Source organism: Mus musculus, chromosome 12 (genome assembly GCF_000001635.26).
Source record: "Mus musculus strain C57BL/6J chromosome 12, GRCm38.p6 C57BL/6J".
Lineage (NCBI taxonomy): Eukaryota > Metazoa > Chordata > Mammalia > Rodentia > Muridae > Mus > Mus musculus.
The window spans coordinates 100476443-100495661 of record NC_000078.6 but is presented as its reverse complement, the minus strand read 5'-3'; the positions used below and the strand labels follow the sequence as shown (position 1 = coordinate 100495661).

The 19219-nt window shown below is 47.8% G+C and overlaps 2 protein-coding genes across 18 annotated transcripts in view; both read left to right on the top strand.

Moving 5' to 3' along the window:
* Ttc7b (tetratricopeptide repeat domain 7B) overlaps positions 1–19219 on the top strand; it is a 220068-nt gene that overhangs the window by 25176 nt on the left and 175673 nt on the right. For 15 of the 17 annotated variants that reach the window (NM_001374711.1, NM_001033213.1, XM_006515326.3 and 12 more), the window contains exon 3: positions 222–390. In NM_001374711.1, coding sequence (NP_001361640.1) covers positions 222–390 — 169 coding nt within the window. The remainder of the gene's footprint in view (positions 1–221; positions 391–19219) is intronic. The other 2 variants (XM_030246490.1, XM_006515335.3) reach the window with 1 other exon arrangement.
* Positions 401–18821, top strand: Gm36375 (predicted gene, 36375). The gene is made up of 2 exons (XM_006516439.4): positions 401–3676; positions 3710–18821. The coding sequence occupies exons 1-2, from the start codon at positions 3667–3669 to the stop codon at positions 5089–5091; spliced, it is 1392 nt and encodes a 463-aa protein (XP_006516502.1). The 5' UTR covers positions 401–3666; the 3' UTR covers positions 5092–18821.

Here is a 19219-nt window from a genome sequence, read left to right as displayed (position 1 = left end):
TTTTCTTATTATGACAGTAATAACTTTATGGCTAGCTCATGTTTTGATTGGTGCTGGGGTTATTTAACCTTTGGGGCTATTGTGACTAATAGTGCTGTGCGTGTCCATGTGCAAGTTTTTCTGAGAGGCTCTGTGGAGTTGTCCTGCAGCCAATGGCAGGGCTCCTGGGAACATTGCATGTAATATTGTAGGAATTTTTTTTTCTGTCTTTTTCCTTCTAGTCAGAATTCCTACAAGAATCCAATCTGGTCATGGCCAAACTGACTTACGTGGAAGGAGATTATAAGGAAGCCCTGAACATCTACGCCCGGGTGGGCCTCGATGACTTGCCGCTGACAGCCGTGCCTCCCTACAGGTTGCGAATGATTGCTGAAGCCTATGCAACCAAAGGTGAGTGCCCTCCCCCTCCACCACCACCCCCCACCACCCAGGGCCTGGTTAACCCTTGTGCCTAGAACATCTTGTTTCCTCAGAGCCTTGGTTCTATAATTTTTACATTTTGGTCAGGTTTCTTGATGCTATACCATGTATGCAGTGAAGTTTTTGGTAATTAAGTTGCTGCACAGAGTATGCAGGAACTCACTTCATATGACCACCTGGCTGCCACTGGGCAGACCCTATTTTTATTTGTTAGTGTTACATTTGGGTTAATTAAGGCCAGTTGGTTAATCTGTAGCCATCTGTAACAGTCCTCTGAAGGGTCTCCATTCCAGGGACAAAGAAAGTGTAGCTCTCAGCTGCCATGAAGCAGCTTGCAGTCTGTGTGAGTGGATGTAGTTCCATGAGGAGAAGGGTGGAAGGCAGTGCAGTACTGTCTGTCTGTGCTGACACCAAGCTGCTGATCCCTCTTCTGCCATATCTATGTCATACATACGATAGTGAGGAGGAGGCCACATAATGTACAGAAAGCACTTGGTATGGAGTCTGGCACCTACTCGGTATTCAGTGAATGATGCTCTTACAGCAGCCCAGACAAGAAGCCCATGTGAACGGCTGAGGACACAGCGCCTTTTCAGTGGCTGGAGAAGGTTCTCTGGGCTGCCGGGTCCAGGAATGCTTCCAGATGGAGGGACACTCACAACTGGGTTTCCCAAGGCTATGGCATTCATAAACGGGCAGCATGGAGCCTCTCTTCTGCTTCCAGCCTCCCACCATCCTAGGTACACATTGCACCTGACCGTGGCTGGCCTGGAGGCAGGGAGCAGGCCACCTGCATACTGCTGAGATGTGGGTTGCCAGTGGCCTAGCCTATCTGACTCATCCTATTCAGAATGTCCTGTCAGATGGGAAAATATGCCACTGCTCTTGACAGTGCACTTTCTGTGTAATGGGCACAGTCCTTTGAAGCCAATCTGTGAATTAGTGTACAAAGTAATTTTAAATCTTATTTGGTGCTCACAGTACCCTATAAGGCTGACCATTGCTCTTTCTGTCTTACAGAGGAGGAAACCGGGGCCCAGAAGGCTAGATAACTCGCCTAGGGTCCTCAGCTAGGAAGAGCTTGAGCCAAGATTTGACCTCAGAGATGAGTGCAGAGCTATGTCTTCCCTCAAGTGGTGCAGGGAACGCAGGCTTGCCAGTGTTCAGCTGAACCCTTCCTCCTTCCCTCTCTCTTTTCTTTCCTCCTCCTCCTCCTCCTCTCTCTCTCCCTTTCTCCTTCTCTCCTTCCCTCCCTTGCTCCCTCTCTCTCTTTCCCTTCCTCCTTCTCTACTTTCCTTCTTCCCTCCCTCCCTCCCTTCATTCCATCTTCCTTCCTTTCTTTTGTGACATTTTTATTTTTAAGATTATAATATAATTCCATCATTTCTCCCTTCTCTTTCCACCCTCTAAACTCTCTCATTTACCCCTCTTGCTCTCTTTCAAATTATGGCCTCTTTTTCCACTGGTTGTTGATATATCAGATATTCATAGATAGATAGATTCATAGATAGACAGCCAGATAGACATATAGATACAGATATTCCTAGTATAACCTGTTCGGTCTGCATAGTGTTACTTGTATGTATATTTCAGGGCTGATCATCTGGCATTGGATAACCAGTTGGTGTGCTACTCCCTGGGGAAGACTATTCTTCCATTCTCAGTACTTATTCCTTAATTGCCTGGAGTTCTTTGTGTATGGTTGAGGCCTTGTGGTCTTTTCTCCGTCTGCTTTGGCATGTCTGTCGGAGTCATCCTTGCTCAGCTTGTGTGTAGGCAGGCATGTCGGTGAGACTTGATAAGTGAAGCTTCAGACATGACTAAGAGACACAGCCTCACAGCAAACTCCACCACCCTCCAGCTCTTAGCAAGCAGAATCTTTTGATTCCATGGCATCTGTCCTAGAACGAGAAAGCATTCTGTGCTAAGGAACGTTGTAGAACCCTTATCTGCTCTTCTCCCTGTTCTTGAGTTTGACATCTCTGGTGTGATTCATAGGGTCTTGGAGGATCCTGCTGCAAGGCTTATGGGCAAGGAAGGAATGCTCTCACTGGCTCTCCGTTTCCTCACTGTAGAGCATAATAGTAATGAGTTGGGAGTGGGATACATAAAAAGCACTCAGCACAGCATCTGGCAGAGGAGCAAATGTCGCTTGTTTTTGTTCTGAAGTGTCCCTTGGACTTGACCCCAAGTGGATGCACCTCTTCTGGTAACCTAAGGAGCATCCAGTTAGGAGCAAGGGAGAGAGAGGCTGGCTTTCTTGCATGAACACACTGCTGCCTCTTGGTGGTTCTTCCTGGATGGGTTGGAGGGCTACCTCTAGGGACAGCTTATCTGATGATGAGCCCTGAAGAGCTGCTTAGAAAGGGGAAGTGAGTGCCCAGTGCTCAGGGCAGCGAGGGAAGCAGGGTTGCCTGGGCTCAGGACGAGTATGCTCAGCCTTATTAGGCTTGCCCAGGACTGACGTGGAAAAGCCTGAATTAATGATTTCATCACAGAAGGCCTTTCATGTTGGGGTGTGCAGTCAATTCAAGAAATGTTTAAGAGGCAGACATTCCCACACAACTCTTTCTCAGGATTGGTCTGGAGACCCTTGCTGGGATGGATCCTCAGCTCTGAAATCCCCTACCAAGCAAGAGCCAGGCCGATCCTGTGGTGCTAGCTAGCTTTCTCCAGACTGCAGAGTTCACAGACCTCTCTGCTTCTTGGCAGTGAGTGAAGAGGATAGCAGTGTGGAGGTGACTACTAATTATGAGCGTGCTCACCCTTGCAGAGCGTCTCAGCGCTTTCCACCCGCCTCACTGTTTAAAGCTAACCAGCCCTACGCCCTTCCCCTGAGCACCCACGCTGTGCATCAGGTGCCTGCTCATAAGGTGGCGCATGAGAGAAGGAACTGGGACATCTGCCCTCCACAGTGGGCTGCAGAGAGGTCAGGAGAGCTCTCAGGCCAGGTTTTTCACAAGTCTGCCAGGTTCCCAAAGCTTGGAAGCCGTAGTCTTTAAACTGAAGACATTATAAAAAGGTATGTGCCTTACCCAGTCTCAAATTGAAAGCACAGTGTCTTCACACACCCACACACTTCAATTCAGTGTGATCAGCCTGTGGGCAGACCTGGAGTGTCTGTCAACTAAGAGAGAAGCTCCTGGATGGTTGTGTTTGAGGGACCTTCCCCCCAGGACAGAGCCAGCCAAGTTCAAGTCACAACTGTTGTGACTTGAACGTCATCATTTTGGAGATGAGCTGCAGATGACTGGAGGTGGTCCACTCATGACTGGCATCCACCCTGGAGGTGGTCCACTCATGACTGGCATCCACCCTGGAGGTGGTCCACTCATGACTGGCATCCACCCTGGAGGTGGTCCACTCATGACTGGCATCCACCCTGGAGGTGGTCCACTCATGACTGGCATCCACCCTGGAGGTGGTCCACTCATGACTGGCATTCACCCTGGAGGTGGTCCACTCATGACTGGCATTCACCCTGGAGGTGGTCCACTCATGACTGGCATTCACCCTGGAGGTGGTCCACTCATGACTGGCATTCACCCTGAAGGTGGTCCACTCATGACTGGCATTCACCCTGGAGGTGGTCCACTCATGACAGGCATTCACCCTGGAGGTGGTCCACTCATGACTGGCATTCACCCTGAAGGTGGTCCACTCATGACTGGCATTCACCCTGGAGGTGGTCCACTCATGACTGGCATTCACCCTGGAGGTGGTCCACTCATGACTGGCATTCACCCTGGAGGTGGTCCACTCATGACTGGCATTCACCCTGGAGGTGGTCCACTCATGACTGGCATTCACCCTGGAGGTGGTCCACTCATGACTGGCATTCAACTTGGAGGTGGTCCACTCATGACTGGCATTCACCCTGAAGGTGGTCCACTCATGACTGGCATTCACCCTGGAGGTGGTCCACTCATGACTGGCATTCACCCTGAAGGTGGTCCACTCATGACTGGCATTCACCCTGGAGGTGGTCCACTCATGACTGGCATTCACCCTGGAGGTGGTCCACTCATGACTGGCATTCAACTTGGAGGTGGTCCACTCATGACTGGCATTCACCCTGGAGGTGGTCCACTCATGACTGGCATTCACCCTGGAGGTGGTCCACTCATGACTGGCATTCACCCTGGAGGTGGTCCACTCATGACAGGCATTCACCCTGGAGGTGGTCCACTCATGACTGGCATTCAACTTGGAGGTGGTCCACTCATGACTGGCATTCACCCTGGAGGTGGTCCACTCATGACTGGCATTCACCCTGGAGGTGGTCCACTCATGACTGGCATTCACCCTGGAGGTGGTCCACTCATGACTGGCATTCACCCTGGAGGTGGTCCACTCATGACTGGCATTCACCCTGGAGGTGGTCCACTCATGACTGGCATTCACCCTGAAGGTGGTCCACTCATGACTGGCATTCACCCTGGAGGTGGTCCACTCATGACTGGCATTCACCCTGGAGGTGGTCCACTCATGACTGGTATTCACCCTGGAGGTGGTCCACTCATGACTGGCATTCCCTATCAGGTATTGTTCATTTTCCACCACACTTTCCTTAGTTCTGGGCACATGGATGCTCTCCAAAAATGCTCAAGACACATTGAAATGGGAATTTACAGAGTGGGCAGTTGTGACGTGAACATTACCATGCTCTAAAAAGATGACACATTGAGACCACCAAGGAAACATGTATATTTAATTAGGACTTTCCTCTCATTCAATTCAAAAGAAAACAAAGCAATCAAAGTGCATTCACCCTTTCTCCTTAGGGCAAACCTTAACAGCTCCATATGTCAGGAAGAGATGACACCCCAACAGTGTGTCTTAGGGAGTGAATTTCCTTTCAAATCTTACTTTTCCCTCCTGGAATAGTATCCCCAGGCAGTTGCCCTGATTTTCTTAGGAATGGAGATGGGCTTCTTGATGCTCTCAGGCCGTGGTTGTTGGCTGCTGAGAGAATTTAGGTATGGTGGGGTTGGTTCCAGGCTGCCCATCTCTGTGCCTGAAGCATCCAGGTAGGTGGCACAGCCTCTCTGTTCTTTCTAGGCCATGGGCTAAAGGTTTGTGGGTCAGATGGCTCCTTTGCTTGGCTAATAGCTTCAGTCCCAGGAAAAGCTTTCAAAGCTCAGTGGTTCAGCCTGCTCCTGTTTGCTGGTAGAGACTCCATAGGGGTGGCAGGCAGTGGAGAATCTGAGGGCGGTCTTGGATTTGGTTAGAGAGGTGCAGTAGCTGCTGGGGCAGGTGCAGAAGTGGTGGGAAGCAGCCCGCCGTGCCTCTGCCCACTCCAACTGCCTGCTGAGCAGGGGAAATGCACAGGTATGCCCTGCACAAACGTGGAAGAGGTGGTACAATCCAAAGCCGGCAACTGATGCTGCGTTGCACAGACTCCCCGGACTTGGGGCCACAGCTCCTGCCTTGGACATACACAGGACAGCAGTGTATGACACACTGACCTCAGCTCAGGCTGAAGACTCCTTTGAAGATCTACCAAAACTTCTTTAGATGAAAGGATACCGAACCCAAGTAAACCTCCGTGTCGTGCAGACTCAGAATAGACTTGGATCCTTTCTCTCTGATTCTCTGGTGCCCACCCTCCTCCTGGTTCCTGTTAGTTTGGGATGAGTGGAGCATCTAGGTCCTATTTTTCTTGGGTTTGTTGCTTAAGGGTCTTCAGTAAGTCTCCCTGGCGCTGGCAGGATTGCACTCCCATCCTTGATCCAGTTACCTAGGATACGTACATTGCAAGCACAATGAGCACAGCCTGTAAAGAAGAGGGGTAGCTCACTTGGGAATCGGGGGAAGGGCAATGCCCTTGACAGACGTCCACGGTAGTGACTCTTCTGAGCAAGAGTCCTCAAATAGATTCAGAGCCCTCTATTCCCTTTCTTCATTGAGGCAGCCCTGACAGGCAAAACAGGAAGGGGCCAGGTGGCTGCTCTGTGACAGGGTCACTGTGGTCTTCAGACAGACCTGTCTAGTAAGTAAACACTGAAGAAACAGGGTTCCCAGGCAAGAGCAGTCTGGAAGAATGGAGGAGGTGTTGTGCGTGTGCAGAGGGTTCTCGAGGAAAGCTACATCTGTCTGACCTCAGGGTTTGGACAGAGATCCAGTGTCAGTCTGTTCACAGAAACTTTGCAACAGTCACAGCTCCTTTGGCCTTTATAAAGAGCTTTGGAGCAGTGAGGAGGGTGACAGACTTGTGTAGGAACTCTCTGGTATTATAGGGTTGTCACTCCCTGCAAAGAAGCTGAGAGGTCTGGCCAGTACAGACCTGAGACTCTAGACGAGGTTCATGGAGTCCAGAATCTGTGTGACCCTGTAGTGTGCATCAATCAGACCCTGATGGCAGACACTCAGCTGTTTAGTTCTGATTCTGTTCTGTGACTTGTAGGAAATTTAATCTGACTCTCATGGTTTTTCCCCTACAAAAGTATGGAGAACATCAAAGGAGACAACGAGAAGATGCTTTGAAACATAGAAATGCAGGTCAAGCAAAGAGTCTTTATGTAGTGTCACCTTAGTGTGCCCAAGGTCAGGAGCAGAGCGGCAGGTGACTCCGATGGCTGCCCCCTCATCTCTCTGCATCTTTACATCACAGAGCATGTAGGCTTTGCTCTCTTGCATGCTCCCCTGCTGGGTTAAAGGTCTAACTGGGGCCAGGAGTCCTGCCAGCTGTCCCTGGGGTTGATTTCTTGACCCTTGCCCACAGTGTAAATAAAGAGTGTGTGTATCATCTATCCAGTGTGCAGACACATCAAGAGGCATATAGCATTGGCAATCTACTGTGTGTCCTCCCAGATGCCCCGTGCACGTGCCATTCGTGAGTTTGGGTTTTTCTATAAGGATGAAATTTTATTACATACTCCGACCCATGACTTGTATATTTCCACCTTGTGAGAGCTCTTGAACACCTTTCCCAACAATAGATGATTTCTGCAGTTTTGAGGAGCTACCCAGGTTTCTTTCCTTGTGTGGGCAAGGTGTCACTTAGGCTTCTACTTTGGACTTGTCTCTTGTTTTAGCGTCTCACCATTATCCCTAAGTCAGGTGCATCCTCGTAGCCCGGCCTTTGTGTTGGTTCCTCTTGGTTCCCATCACAAAGTTCCCAGAAATAGAGAGTCTGTGTCATAGGAGAAGGATTTCTAGATTGTTGCGTAGAATAGCAAGATTTGTGTGCAGATTTGAATATGAAGTGTCCTCCTGGGCTCATGCATCCGTTGAAGGCTTGGGCCCTAGCTGGTGGAGCTCTGTTGGGAGATAATGGGAAGTAGGCTAAGTGGAGGAATGCTCTCCAAGGATCCACCTTGTCCCCGCCCCTGCAGCTCAGCCACTGTACCCTCCCCACCACAGTGTCATAGCTCAGAACAGGCCACATAATGGAGCCAGGTGATCCTGAGCAAACCTCTGTGTCTGTGACTGCAAGAAACCTTCCACCCTTTAAGTTGGTTTCTTGGGTGTGTGCCCCAGCAACGAAAAGCTGACCAGCAAGGCCTGTGTGCCTGTGTGTGCCTGTGTGTGCTGTGTGTGCCTGCATGCCTGTATGTGTTGTGTGTGCCTGTGTGTGTTGTATGTGCCTGTATGTGCTGTGTGTGCCTGTGTGTTCCTGTGTGTGCCTGTGTGTTCCTGTGTGTGCTGTGTGTGCCTGTGTGTGCTGTATGTGCCTGTATGTGCTGTATGTGCCTGTGTTTGCTATGTGTGCCTGTGTGTTCCTGTGTGTTCCTGTGTGTGCCTGTGTGTTCCTGTGTGTGCTGTGTGTGTCTGTGTGTTCCTGTGTGTGCTGTGTGTGCCTGTCTTCCTTCAGTGTGAGCGCCTAACCATCTCCATGTGGCCAGCATCGTGTAACAGACAAATCATGCCCGTGCCACATTGCCTAAGTTGGAAGACCTACTTCTGTTCTATCATCTTTTCAGAATACTCTGTGCATAGCTTAGAAAACAGTTTGTGTGTGTCTGTGAGTGTGCATATGTGTGTTTATGTGTGTGCACGCGGAGGTTATAGGACAACTCAGAAGTTGATCCTCTCCTGACATCAGTGGAGTCTGGGGTTGAACACAGGTTGTCAGGACTGTGTGCAAGCACCTTTACCCACTGGGGCGTATCTTGATGGCCCAATTGTATGTTTGTTCCTAACAAGTTTATTGATACATGATTCACATATTTCACCATAAAAATCTAACCATTAAAGTATGTATTGCAGCAGTTTTTAGTATATTTGGAGTTGTGTAACCATCAGCAGTTGATTTTAGGAAATGTTATCACCTGTCAGAAGACGCTTATCATCATTAGATAGCAATTGCCTCCCAGGGTCCAGCCCACTCAAAATTCCGTTAATTGCTATGCATTCTTTCTGTATAGATTTATCTATTCCAGAAATCTTATATAAATTAAGGTTATAATAAGTTTTTGAGTCTGACTTCTTTCACTTAGCATGCTTTCAAGGCTCTTAGATGTTAGAGTGTGTATATCATTTTTTAATGGCTGAAATGATGCTGCTGTACGTAGCTGTGCACAGATTTGGGGTGAGCATGTATTTTCATATGCCTGTGTAACTACTAGAAAGTACATGCTAGTGTTACAGGGTCATGGGGTGACTCTGAGCTTACCCTTCCTTTTGAGGAACCAAAAACTCTTTTCCAAAGGATTTTACCTGTGCAGAGTCCTGTTTCCTTCAGATCCTTGTCAACATCTGTCATTTAAACATTTTTAGTCTAGTTTTAATTATGGGCATATGTATGTGTCTGAGTGTGAATTGTACATGTGAGGGAGTGCAGTCCCCACAGAGCCACAAGAGGGCGTCAGATCCCCGGGAACTGGAGTTCTGGGAGGCTGTGGGCCAACTGATGAGTGTTCTGGAATCAGACGTGGTCCTCTGCAAGAGCACCATGCACTCTTAACCACTGAGCCACCCCTCCGTGTCCTTCTGATGAGACCATTATGTGAGACTATCCATATCCACTCTAATTTTCGTCTATGTCTCCCCAGTGACGGATGACACTGAGCACTTGTCACACTTTTGCCATTTATTGTGTCTCTTCAAAGACCTATTGAGGTCATTTGCTCCTTTTTTTCTACTGAGCTGCAGTAGGTTTTGTTTGTTTACATTTTAGCTATAGATCATTTTGCCAACGTGTGGCCTGTAAATATTTCATCTTAGTCTGTGCTATCTTTAACTTTCTTTCCTTTAAGAAAATGATGCAATTATGCTTTAATTATAGCCTTTCGCCTCTCCTAGCTTCTCCCGGATCCTCACCCCTACCCACACAACTTCATATCCTTTCTCTCACTTAAAAACCAGACCAAGCCATGGATTCCATTTTGTGTTAGCCAGCTACTCCTGAGCACGAGACCTGCCCTTAGGCATGACAAATGCACCCACTTCCACCTCACTGAAGAAAACTGATGTTTCCTGCACCCAGCAGCTACCAGTTGCAAATAGGAGTGAGATTTTTGTGTTCTCTCCCTCTTCTCCATGGTGGGATTCTGTCTAGTTTCACCATGTGCAGGTCTTGTGTGTGCTACACCCCTATGTATCAGACCTGTTGTGTCTGGATGACACTGTCCCGGCAGCCATCTGCCATCTCCTGGCTCTTAGAATCTTTCTCCTCCTCTTCTGCTTAGATCCCTGAGCCTTGAGAGGATGAGTTTGATGGATTTCCCTTGTAGGGCTACATGGTCCAAAGTCTCTCACCTTCTTCACGTCCTCCAGTTGTGGGTCTCCATGTTAACTCCCACACATGGCAAGAAGCTCCTCTGACTGATGAGGGCTGGGTGGTTCTCTGCTCTGTGGGCGTAACTACAGGCTATTAGGAACCATTTCATTACTGCGCTTCTATTCTATAGCAGGGGAATAGTAATGGTTTTGTTTTTCCTCCAGCAATGCCCCTTGAAATACAAAAGCTGAGTTTTTTGCCTAATCAACCCAGACAAGACTTATTCCTTTAGTGTTTTGTATAAAAGCTTTGTGATGTTAACTGGCAGACTTAGATCTCATAACTCCATTATGAGTTAATTTTTATTTGTTTTTATGAAGGCAAGGTACAAATTTATTCCTTTGTGGAGTTCCTGTTATTCTAGAACCATTTGCTAAGGAGACAATTCTTCTTCCACTAAATTGTCGTACTATCCTTATTGTTGAATATAAATGTGATTGCTCCTCTCTGAGCTCCCTTGGCCACTGAATCTATCCTTTGTACTGCAAGGTCATTATCCCTGTGTCCTTGTAGTGCGCTTTGAACTTGCAAAGTCATCAGATAGGCTTTTCCTTCTCAAGATTGTCTCAGCTCTTTAGAGTCCTTGTATTTCCATGTAAATTTTAGGACAGATTGTAAATTAGGGCAGGGAAATTTTGATCAGGGCACTGTTGAATCTGTAGGTGATTTGGGTAGTATTGTCATCTTCTAATCCATGGACATGAAATGCCTTCTTTCATTTAAAAATATTGTCTAGGGTTTTTTTTTTTTTAAGATTTATTTATTTTATATATGTGAGTACACTGTCACTGTCTTCAGACATACCAGAAGAGGGCGTCAGACCCTATTACAAATGGTTGTGAGCCACAATGTGGTTGCTGGGAATTGAACTCAGGACCTCTGGAAGAGCAGTCAGTGCTCTCAACCACTAAGCCATCTTTCCAGCCCTTGTCTAGTTTTTTTTTTTTTTTTGGATATGTATGTCCATTTAAACATTTTATTCTAAGTATTCAGTTCTTTTAAGTGTTACTCTGAGTAGGATTGTTCCCTGGTCTCATATGAGATTGCTAAGTGCCATTGGCATGTGGCTGGTTTCCTTGTGTTGCTTCATTTTCCACAACCCAGATGGACTCTGTTAGCTTGGAAGGGTTTTTAAAGGTATGTTTTTAGCGTTTTCTATATAATATTATAACATCTGCAAATACAGATGGTTTTATTTCTTCCTTTGTGTCTTTTCGATGCACATCTGCATAGCTGGTGCTTCCTTATGTTCTCATTAATGGCGGCGAATGGAAGTGACCGGAGCAGACATCCTTGTGGTAGGGGAATTTTATGATCAAGTTTGGGTTATTGAGTTTTCTTTTATGACCTTTACCAACTCTGAAAAGTATTCTTCTGTTTCTAGTTTGTTGGATTTCTAAAAGTCACGCATGTGTGCTAGAGAACACAGGGTACTTGTTCCCCTCCGATGTGAAGGTCCTGTAATCGGTGTGCCTCATCCTTTTTGTATGTTGGTTTCCGTATGTTAGCTCAGTCTTGTATTCCTGGGATCCATCCCATTTGGTCATGGTGTCTAATCATTTTCTGTGTAGCTGGGTTTGGGGTGTTAATCTTGTTGAGGCTTTCTATAGCTGTGTGCATACAGGACACCTGTGGTCTCCAGGGGAAGGCTTGACTTTGTCATGAAGACTGATGTCAGAAGATGAATTGGAGAAGTATTCTCTCCACTTTGGTTTTTTGGCACTACTTAGACATCCACGTGTACCTGGGGTTTTTTGGGTTTTTGATTGCTAACTCGGTCTCTTGTTACTCTGTTACCTTAGGCTTTACCAGCCTCTCCCGCTCTTCACAGCTCTGCGTATGGTGTCTGCTGCCATATTGGTGTCTGTTGTGGTGGGTTTTTTTTTGCTTTGGTTTGACTTCCTTTTGGAGACAGTTTCTCTCTGTTGCCCAAACTTGCCTTGAGCGCTCAGTCCTCCTGCCTCTGCCTCCTGAGTAGGAGTTAAAGCTATGCATCATCTGGCTGTATGGCACCAGATATCCAGCTAGGGCATCTTTACAATGGACCTCCGAGCTAGTCTATAGGGACAGACAATCTTGGCTGTTTTTAGCTGGTTCCAGTTTCAGGATTGACAGCTTTGCAGATCCTCAGCATTTCATCCTTCAGTGATAATTTGAACAGTGTTTTGCCCATGTTTTAAAGCAGACTCAGTGTGCATAGTCAAAGCAGACAACCTTTACTGTGCATGCAGTTGATTGACAGCCCTTACTGTGCATGCAGTTGATTGATTGACAGCCCTTACTGTGCATGCAGTTGATTGACAGTGTCAGTCTAGTGAACAAATTCTGCATCTTCTCTTGCCAGGAAGCTGCCACCTATTGGCAAGTTTTAAGGATGAGGCTAGGCTTGAATGAATGGATAAGTAAGAATGATCTTTCTGCGCAGGGCAAAGAGAAGCTAGGAAGGAATTAAACAAGACTGGATAGGAAGGGATTAAAGACTGCAGGGAAGGAGGCTTGTGGGAGGCTGTGAGCGACCCCTGGGCTCCTCCTTCCTCTGTGTCCTACCTCTCAGAGGCTCTCTTCTGCAGGCTGCACTTTCCCAGGGTCAGTCAGCTGCCTTGCGGCTTTGGCCACCAGAAGGCACTGCTGGAAGACATCGGGTAGGATGAGAGAAAAGTCACAGTATGTCCAGCTCCTGACAAATGAAGTGTCCCTCTCTGTTTAACTCCCACACAACGACCCCAGCTTCCGGGCCCTTTCAACTCCACCTCCTCTCTCTGGCCTTTCCAGCTTTTGGGATGGCAGCAGCTTCCTGCTGGTGCCAGATTCCGGGGTGGGTGGGTAGCCATGTTGCTTTTCTTTTTCATCTTTCATCTCTTATGCAGACAGTTCCAAGCATCACATCCCTTTCATTTCAAAAACTAGCATGCTTCCTCTGTTCTCATTGGTCCCACCTGATACCAGTGGTACAGCCAAGGCCTAGATTCCAAGTAGAGGGCTGCACCAAGGCCAGGGCAGACACGTCAGAACCGGGAGGTGTTTGAAAGGGAAGTGGCAGGCAGTGGGGACAAGCTGTGTGTAAGGGGCTAGCGAGACAAGTGTGTGTGGGAAGCGTGAAGGTAGTTCCAGCCCATTAGACAGGAACGCCCAAAGCAGCTGAGCCTCAGCCTCGGGAGGAGGCTTCCCTGGACCTTAAGGAACCTATGGGACTGGAGCTGAAGTGAGGAGTTCTGATCACCCGGGAGTCTGCTCAGCCTAAAAGGATCTCTAGGGTCCTGGCTTATTGGTCAGAATTAAAGGCTTCTTGGTATATAAGGTGGGGTGACTGGAGCTCACTGTGGAGAGCCACAGTGCAGGAGGAGAGCAAGGACTGATTTGATGCTCCCAGTGGTGACAGGGTTATCTGGAGGTAGGGTACTCAGTGGAGCTCTGGTCTCAGGAGAGAGGGGTCTGAGTAACATGTGACTTCCCCTCTGTGTGCTTCCTATTGCGGCAGGTGATGTTCACGTACGATGAAGGCAGCAGCTAGACAGAGACCTGAGTGTCAGCTCAAGTCAAGCTGAAATTAAAAGTCCACAGTAGAGTACAAGTGTCCCTGTGCTCAGAGCTTGGGTTCCCAGTGAGTTTTCTGCTGAATGTAGGCACACTTTTTTTTCCTTCCAGAGTTGTGGCCGGCTCCCAGATGGCCAGGCTGGCCTCATATCCTGCTGTGTTCTACCCACCCACCCCTTCTCCAGGCCGCCTGCTGCCCACTCACCTGCCCCACCTCCTCCAGGCCCACTCCCTAACTGGCTCTGTCTTCTTCTAGCTCGTTGCTGTTCTCTTGTCCCTTAGCTCTGGTCTCAGGAGAGAGGGGTCTGAGTGACATGGGACTTTCACCCTCATTGACACTGTTTGTTGCATGCAGACCCCACCCTCCTCCCGCTGGTTCCACACAGTCTAGGTTGGCACTCTGCTTTGGTTTAATCGTTTCCCTTCTGCCACTTGCCTTTCCATAACTGTATCATTAATTAATTAATTCATGGGATTAGCAATTACACGGGCACATGGTCTAGGCTGGGCAGTGAAGCTGTGCCATGTCCACGCTGCTTGCCTTGCTTCTGTGTACAGAGGAGGGGTGGAGCTGCCTCACAGGCTACCCTACCCGCACGAGACCGTTTGTTAGCTTTGCCCTGGCATGCCGGGTACACAACTGGTCATGAACTCTACTCGGATAGACACTGGTTGTTAAGTCGGAAGTGAGGGAATTTCAGCGTGTCTGAAATCCTGTCTATTTAGATGAATATAGATGTGGTCCAGCATGCTTTGAAGCACATAATCTTGTCTGTGGCTCCTTTCCTGCTGACCCTCACCTCCAGGTCTGTGGACTGCCTCCCATCTGTCTGGCTAAAGAGCCTTTGTAATGCAGTTAGCTCTTGCACTGTGGCAGTCGGGTTCCTCCTAGAATCTCCTAGGGGCCCGGACTTGCACCAAGTCTGATTTGGGCTATCACCCGGCCTGGCTCTTGTGTTTTGACTAATTGGATCCCAGGTGCAAGCCTTGCTTGGTCACAACCCCTCCTAGTCTTCTGTGGCTGCCAAACCATGTCTAGTGCTCATTTTCTTCCCCCAGATATTCATGATGTGTTGGAAATGAAGAAGAAAACACACACACCCATATTTGGAAAGCTCAGAGCTCTCTTGGGGGCGGGAGCAGGGCACAGACTGTTCTGTGGACAGCGAGGTGTTGCAGTGTGGCGTAGGGTGTAGCTGTTCACAGCGGGCTGGGGAGAGCGCAGAGCAGGAGAAACAGGAAGCCCCACTTTGGCTGCATGTCCCTGCCCTGTGCCTTGCCCAGTGCCCATGAGAGGTGGCAGCTTCTGTGCAGAGAGGCCTCAGGGTATGTAGGGACTACTGAATGCTGGGTTCTGGGATGTAGTACTAAATTATTGGTGGTGATTGCATCTTGCAAGGTGTCCTAAACATGTCCTAACCACTTGGCCCTATTCCCCTTGATCCTTGCTACCCTAAAGACAAGCATGGCTACAGGCCCCATTTAAGAGAGCTGGTGGGAAGATTCATCACTCCACCTCTTCACGGTTGTGTCACCGTGAGACTGCACACCCTTAGTGACAGAGGTTGATCCTGGTTGTGTTGAGGTCCTTTGAACAGCAGCTCTTAGAACCAGTGTAGACTCTGCAGGAGGTTGTGGACAGACAGCCTTTACTAAACAGTGCAGGCAGCCCTCAGACTTTTTTGTTTAAGGATATCTGGGACACTTTGGAGTTCCGGACAGGTTTTAAAAATCCAGAACCCAGAATTATATAGCAAGATGATAAACCAAAAGCTGTGGCTTAGGGCCACATCTGTCAGGATCACAACTTTTTGCAGGGGTCAGAGGTCGTTCTGCAGTAGGTGGGCAACTGCCACCAGGGGTCGCAGGAGCCTCATCAAGACTCAGACAGGAACCACTGTAGCGCATGCGCAATTGCTCCTTTCCAGGTGCATCACATACCTTACTTAAATTTACATGCCTCAGTACAGGGGAACACCAGGGCCAAGAAGTGGGAGTGGGTGGGTAGGGGAGTGGGGGGGGGGCATGGGGGACTTTTGGGATAGCATTTGAAATGTAAATGAAGAAAATACCTAATTTAAAAAAAAAGAAAAAAAAAGAGTTTTAAACATGTCCAATAGCTTATAAGACAATAATAGTTTTTGACTCTGGACTTTAAAGACATGCCTAGTTCTTTAAATTGTGATCAATAACATATTTTCAGACCCAGCAGTAAAACCAATCAACCTGAAAAAAAAATTATCTGCTTGCCATTTGTGTCTTAATACCTTATAGTTCCTACCCTGCTCCAAGGCAGGCTGACTTAGCGTCCCTATAGGCCGAGCTGGCATTTGCAGTTTCGGAGACTGAGGTCACTGGGTTATTAAACGGGAGTTCAGAGATGCATGGAGAAAATTGAGCTGCCTGGGCTTCTCTGTTAAACTGGAACTATAGTGAGGAGGGTCCAGGAATGCCCTGCACTCTCTAGGAGGAAGCTCCATAGCCTGTAGTTGTTCAGCTGGGTCACACCCAGGCTTATCAGCCTGTCATGAATGCCTGGGACAGCTTTAGCAGAGACTGAGTTTACACAGGGACCTTTGAAAAGGGAAAGAAAACATGAGATCGTTAGCGGGGATCGTGCCCTGTATCCTCCTGGGTGAAGGTCCGTGGTAGTAAGGAAGCCCATGTGAAAGCGCCAGGGTTTCCTGACGGGTTCTTTGAAGCAACAGAATCTTGTCTTAAGCTTTAGCAATCGCGTGTTTACAAATGAACATGACCTTCTAGGTGAGCAGTAGAACAAGACAGTTCTCTGATCTTTGGGGGTTTGTGTCCCAAGAAGCTACTGAAGTAGAAAGCTCACGAATCAGTGCCTGAGACCGTGTGAGACACCGGACACAGCCTCAACTCCCCTGTGCTTATGTCCCCTGTGTCTAGAGAGCGTGCAGGAGACCAGAGAAGCCTCATTGCGTTTCTTTGAAAAGCTGCTTTCTGCATTTGAAGCTCTGAGATCCCTTTGGATGGTGAGGGGGCAAGTCGTTTTCTAGAGAAGTCCATGTGTGGTAGGGATGGACGTCAGAAGTAGGTCACTGCCGAGCTCCTGTGTGCCAATTTTGCTATGGTGGAAAGGAAGCTCAGGACTTGTGTGTGGGTTGGGTGGGGGTGGGGGATGCTGTCTGGCCTTGATGGTGTGGAGAGCTGCTAGCAAACTGTACCTCTCCTTTGAGCTTCCCACCCTTTCTACTCTAGAGGCTGTGATTGCGCTGTGGCAGGAGGCTTCATGCCGTATGGAGTGGGCCTCGCAGCTCAGGTTGCTGGCCAGGGCTGCCTGTTTATATTTAGATGCTGTAAGAAGAGCACAAGTCCTTTTGCTGCTGTTGACCCACATTCATATTTTATGTTGTTTGTGTTGGTAGACTTCTCTTTCATTGGTTTTCCTTTTGGAGGCAGTAGGAATTCAAAGAGTCCATAGAAGGCTTTAAGACAGTTTTAAGTGAAGGTCTGCAGAGGTGTCTATTCTGAATTATCTTTTAAAACTTTAAAATTTACATGTTTGTTTATTTAGTATCTTTGTGTATGCACGTAGAGTGTGGAGGTCAGAGGGCAGTTTGCAGGAGTCTGTTCCCTCCTCCCACCGCAGAGACTCCCAGATCAAGCTCAGGTTTCCAGGCTTTGGCCGTCTTACCTGTCCTGTCCCGAGTTCTTCAGAGACACTGTGTCTGTCACATTTGCTGCTGACTGGTTTGTTTGTTTGTTTAACATTATTTGAAGACTAGCTCCTTCCTTCTCTCCAAGCGGCTGTTCTGAGAAGTCCATCCCAGCTAGGGCGCTACATCTAGTTGCTGCCCCCTGGGGTCTCATGCAGTGAGGCAAGGACAGTTGCTTGTGTCCCCTGGTCACTGTCACCCTTGCTGTAGTTGGATGGTCAGAGGTTCCATTTTATACTGCAGAGTATCCTAGTGTGATACATCTTCTCTTCTCTTAGGGCAAATGAGCCAAGGCCACAGTGACAAGACATCACACTTGGGATCAGGGTCTGAGTTGGTTGCACTAATGGGGATTAACTTTGAGGGGCTGGAATGGGAGTGATGGTTGCTTTCTGCTTGAGACTTTCCTGTATTTTTAGATATCCCCTTAAAAAAAAAAGGAATTGAATTGTCATTGGTGCTAGGAAGATGCTAGTGAAGGTGGTGACTATTTGTTCAATGTTTCTGAATGCCAGGCCCTGGCACTGTCGCCAGCACATGTCACTCTGTACGTTTTCGTGACAAGGAGAAAGGCTCCAGGGTGTTCGACAGCATGCTCCTGACTCACAGGGCACTCGTGCTAAGAAGCAAGGGTTCAAAGCCAGATGTCTACTCAGAGTCCACCCCCGCCCCTTTTACTTCAGTATTTCTCCCAGAAGAGTATAGTTATGTAGGTGTGATTTTTTTTCAAACAGAGCTTTAAAATGTTACAACAGAAAAGAGTTGCCCAACATGATCCACCAGTTCCTGCCTTGCAGTGTAGCCAAGCAAACTAAAGCCTAGGCTCTTACGAGAGGCAGGGCAGGAAGGCTTGTACAGACTCCCCAGCTATGCAAGAAGTGGGAAACCTCCAAAATTCAGCAATCTATTAATGGATTTAAAACAATGAAGCATTTCTTCCTAGTGGAATGTTATTTGCCAATCAAAAGAAATAAGGTTTTAAAAATAAATAGTAGTACCCATACAATATTGTACCAAGTGCAGCTTGTGAGTGGTTAATCTTATGTCTGTGTACTTCTTCAATTTAAAAAGCAAGAAAGTTTGAATACTTGCTAACTAACTGTTAACCTTGGAAACATTTTATTTAATCGAGCCAGGCCCAGAAGATCACATCTCATACAACTCTGTTTTATGGACGGCCTAGAAACAGCCAGTCCATCAAGGCAGAAAGTGATGAGTGGTCTCCAGGGTCTGAGGGCAGGGGCTGCGGAGGGAGCTTCTTTCTAGAGCGATGGGAAGGTTCTGGAGTTAGCTGGCCATGTTCTACTGAGTTATACACTGTAATAATTTAGTAGTGTTTGGGCAGTATCTCAATAAAGCTGTTGTTTAAAAATAGATAAAATCAGAGAAGATTCATATAATTCTCCCAGTTGGAGTCTCTCCAGCTACTGTTACCTAAAGGCAATAATGATAAAGTAATAAGCATGAGGCTTGTTCATTTACGTATTTGCTTTTTTTTTTTTTTTTTTTTTTTTTTTTCTCGAGACAGGGTTTCTCTGTGTAGCCCTGGCTGTCCTGGATCTCACTCTGCACACCAGGCTGGACTTGAACTCATGGCAATCTCTCTGCCTCTGGCTCTCATTTAGCATTCAGCCTTGTGCAATGAACAAAGGAGCCTAGCTTCACAGCCCACATTCTTTGCTATTATTGCTGTAGGCTAATGCATAGTGACATTACAGGATGTGATGTAGTACCAGAAAACTACAGTTGTGGAATCAGACTGGCTGGCTGGATCCCAGCTCTGCCCCTTTGGCATCATCTTAGGTGAGTTACTTAACAGCTCCAGGCCCAGGTCCTCTGTCATGAAGCTCCCAGATAA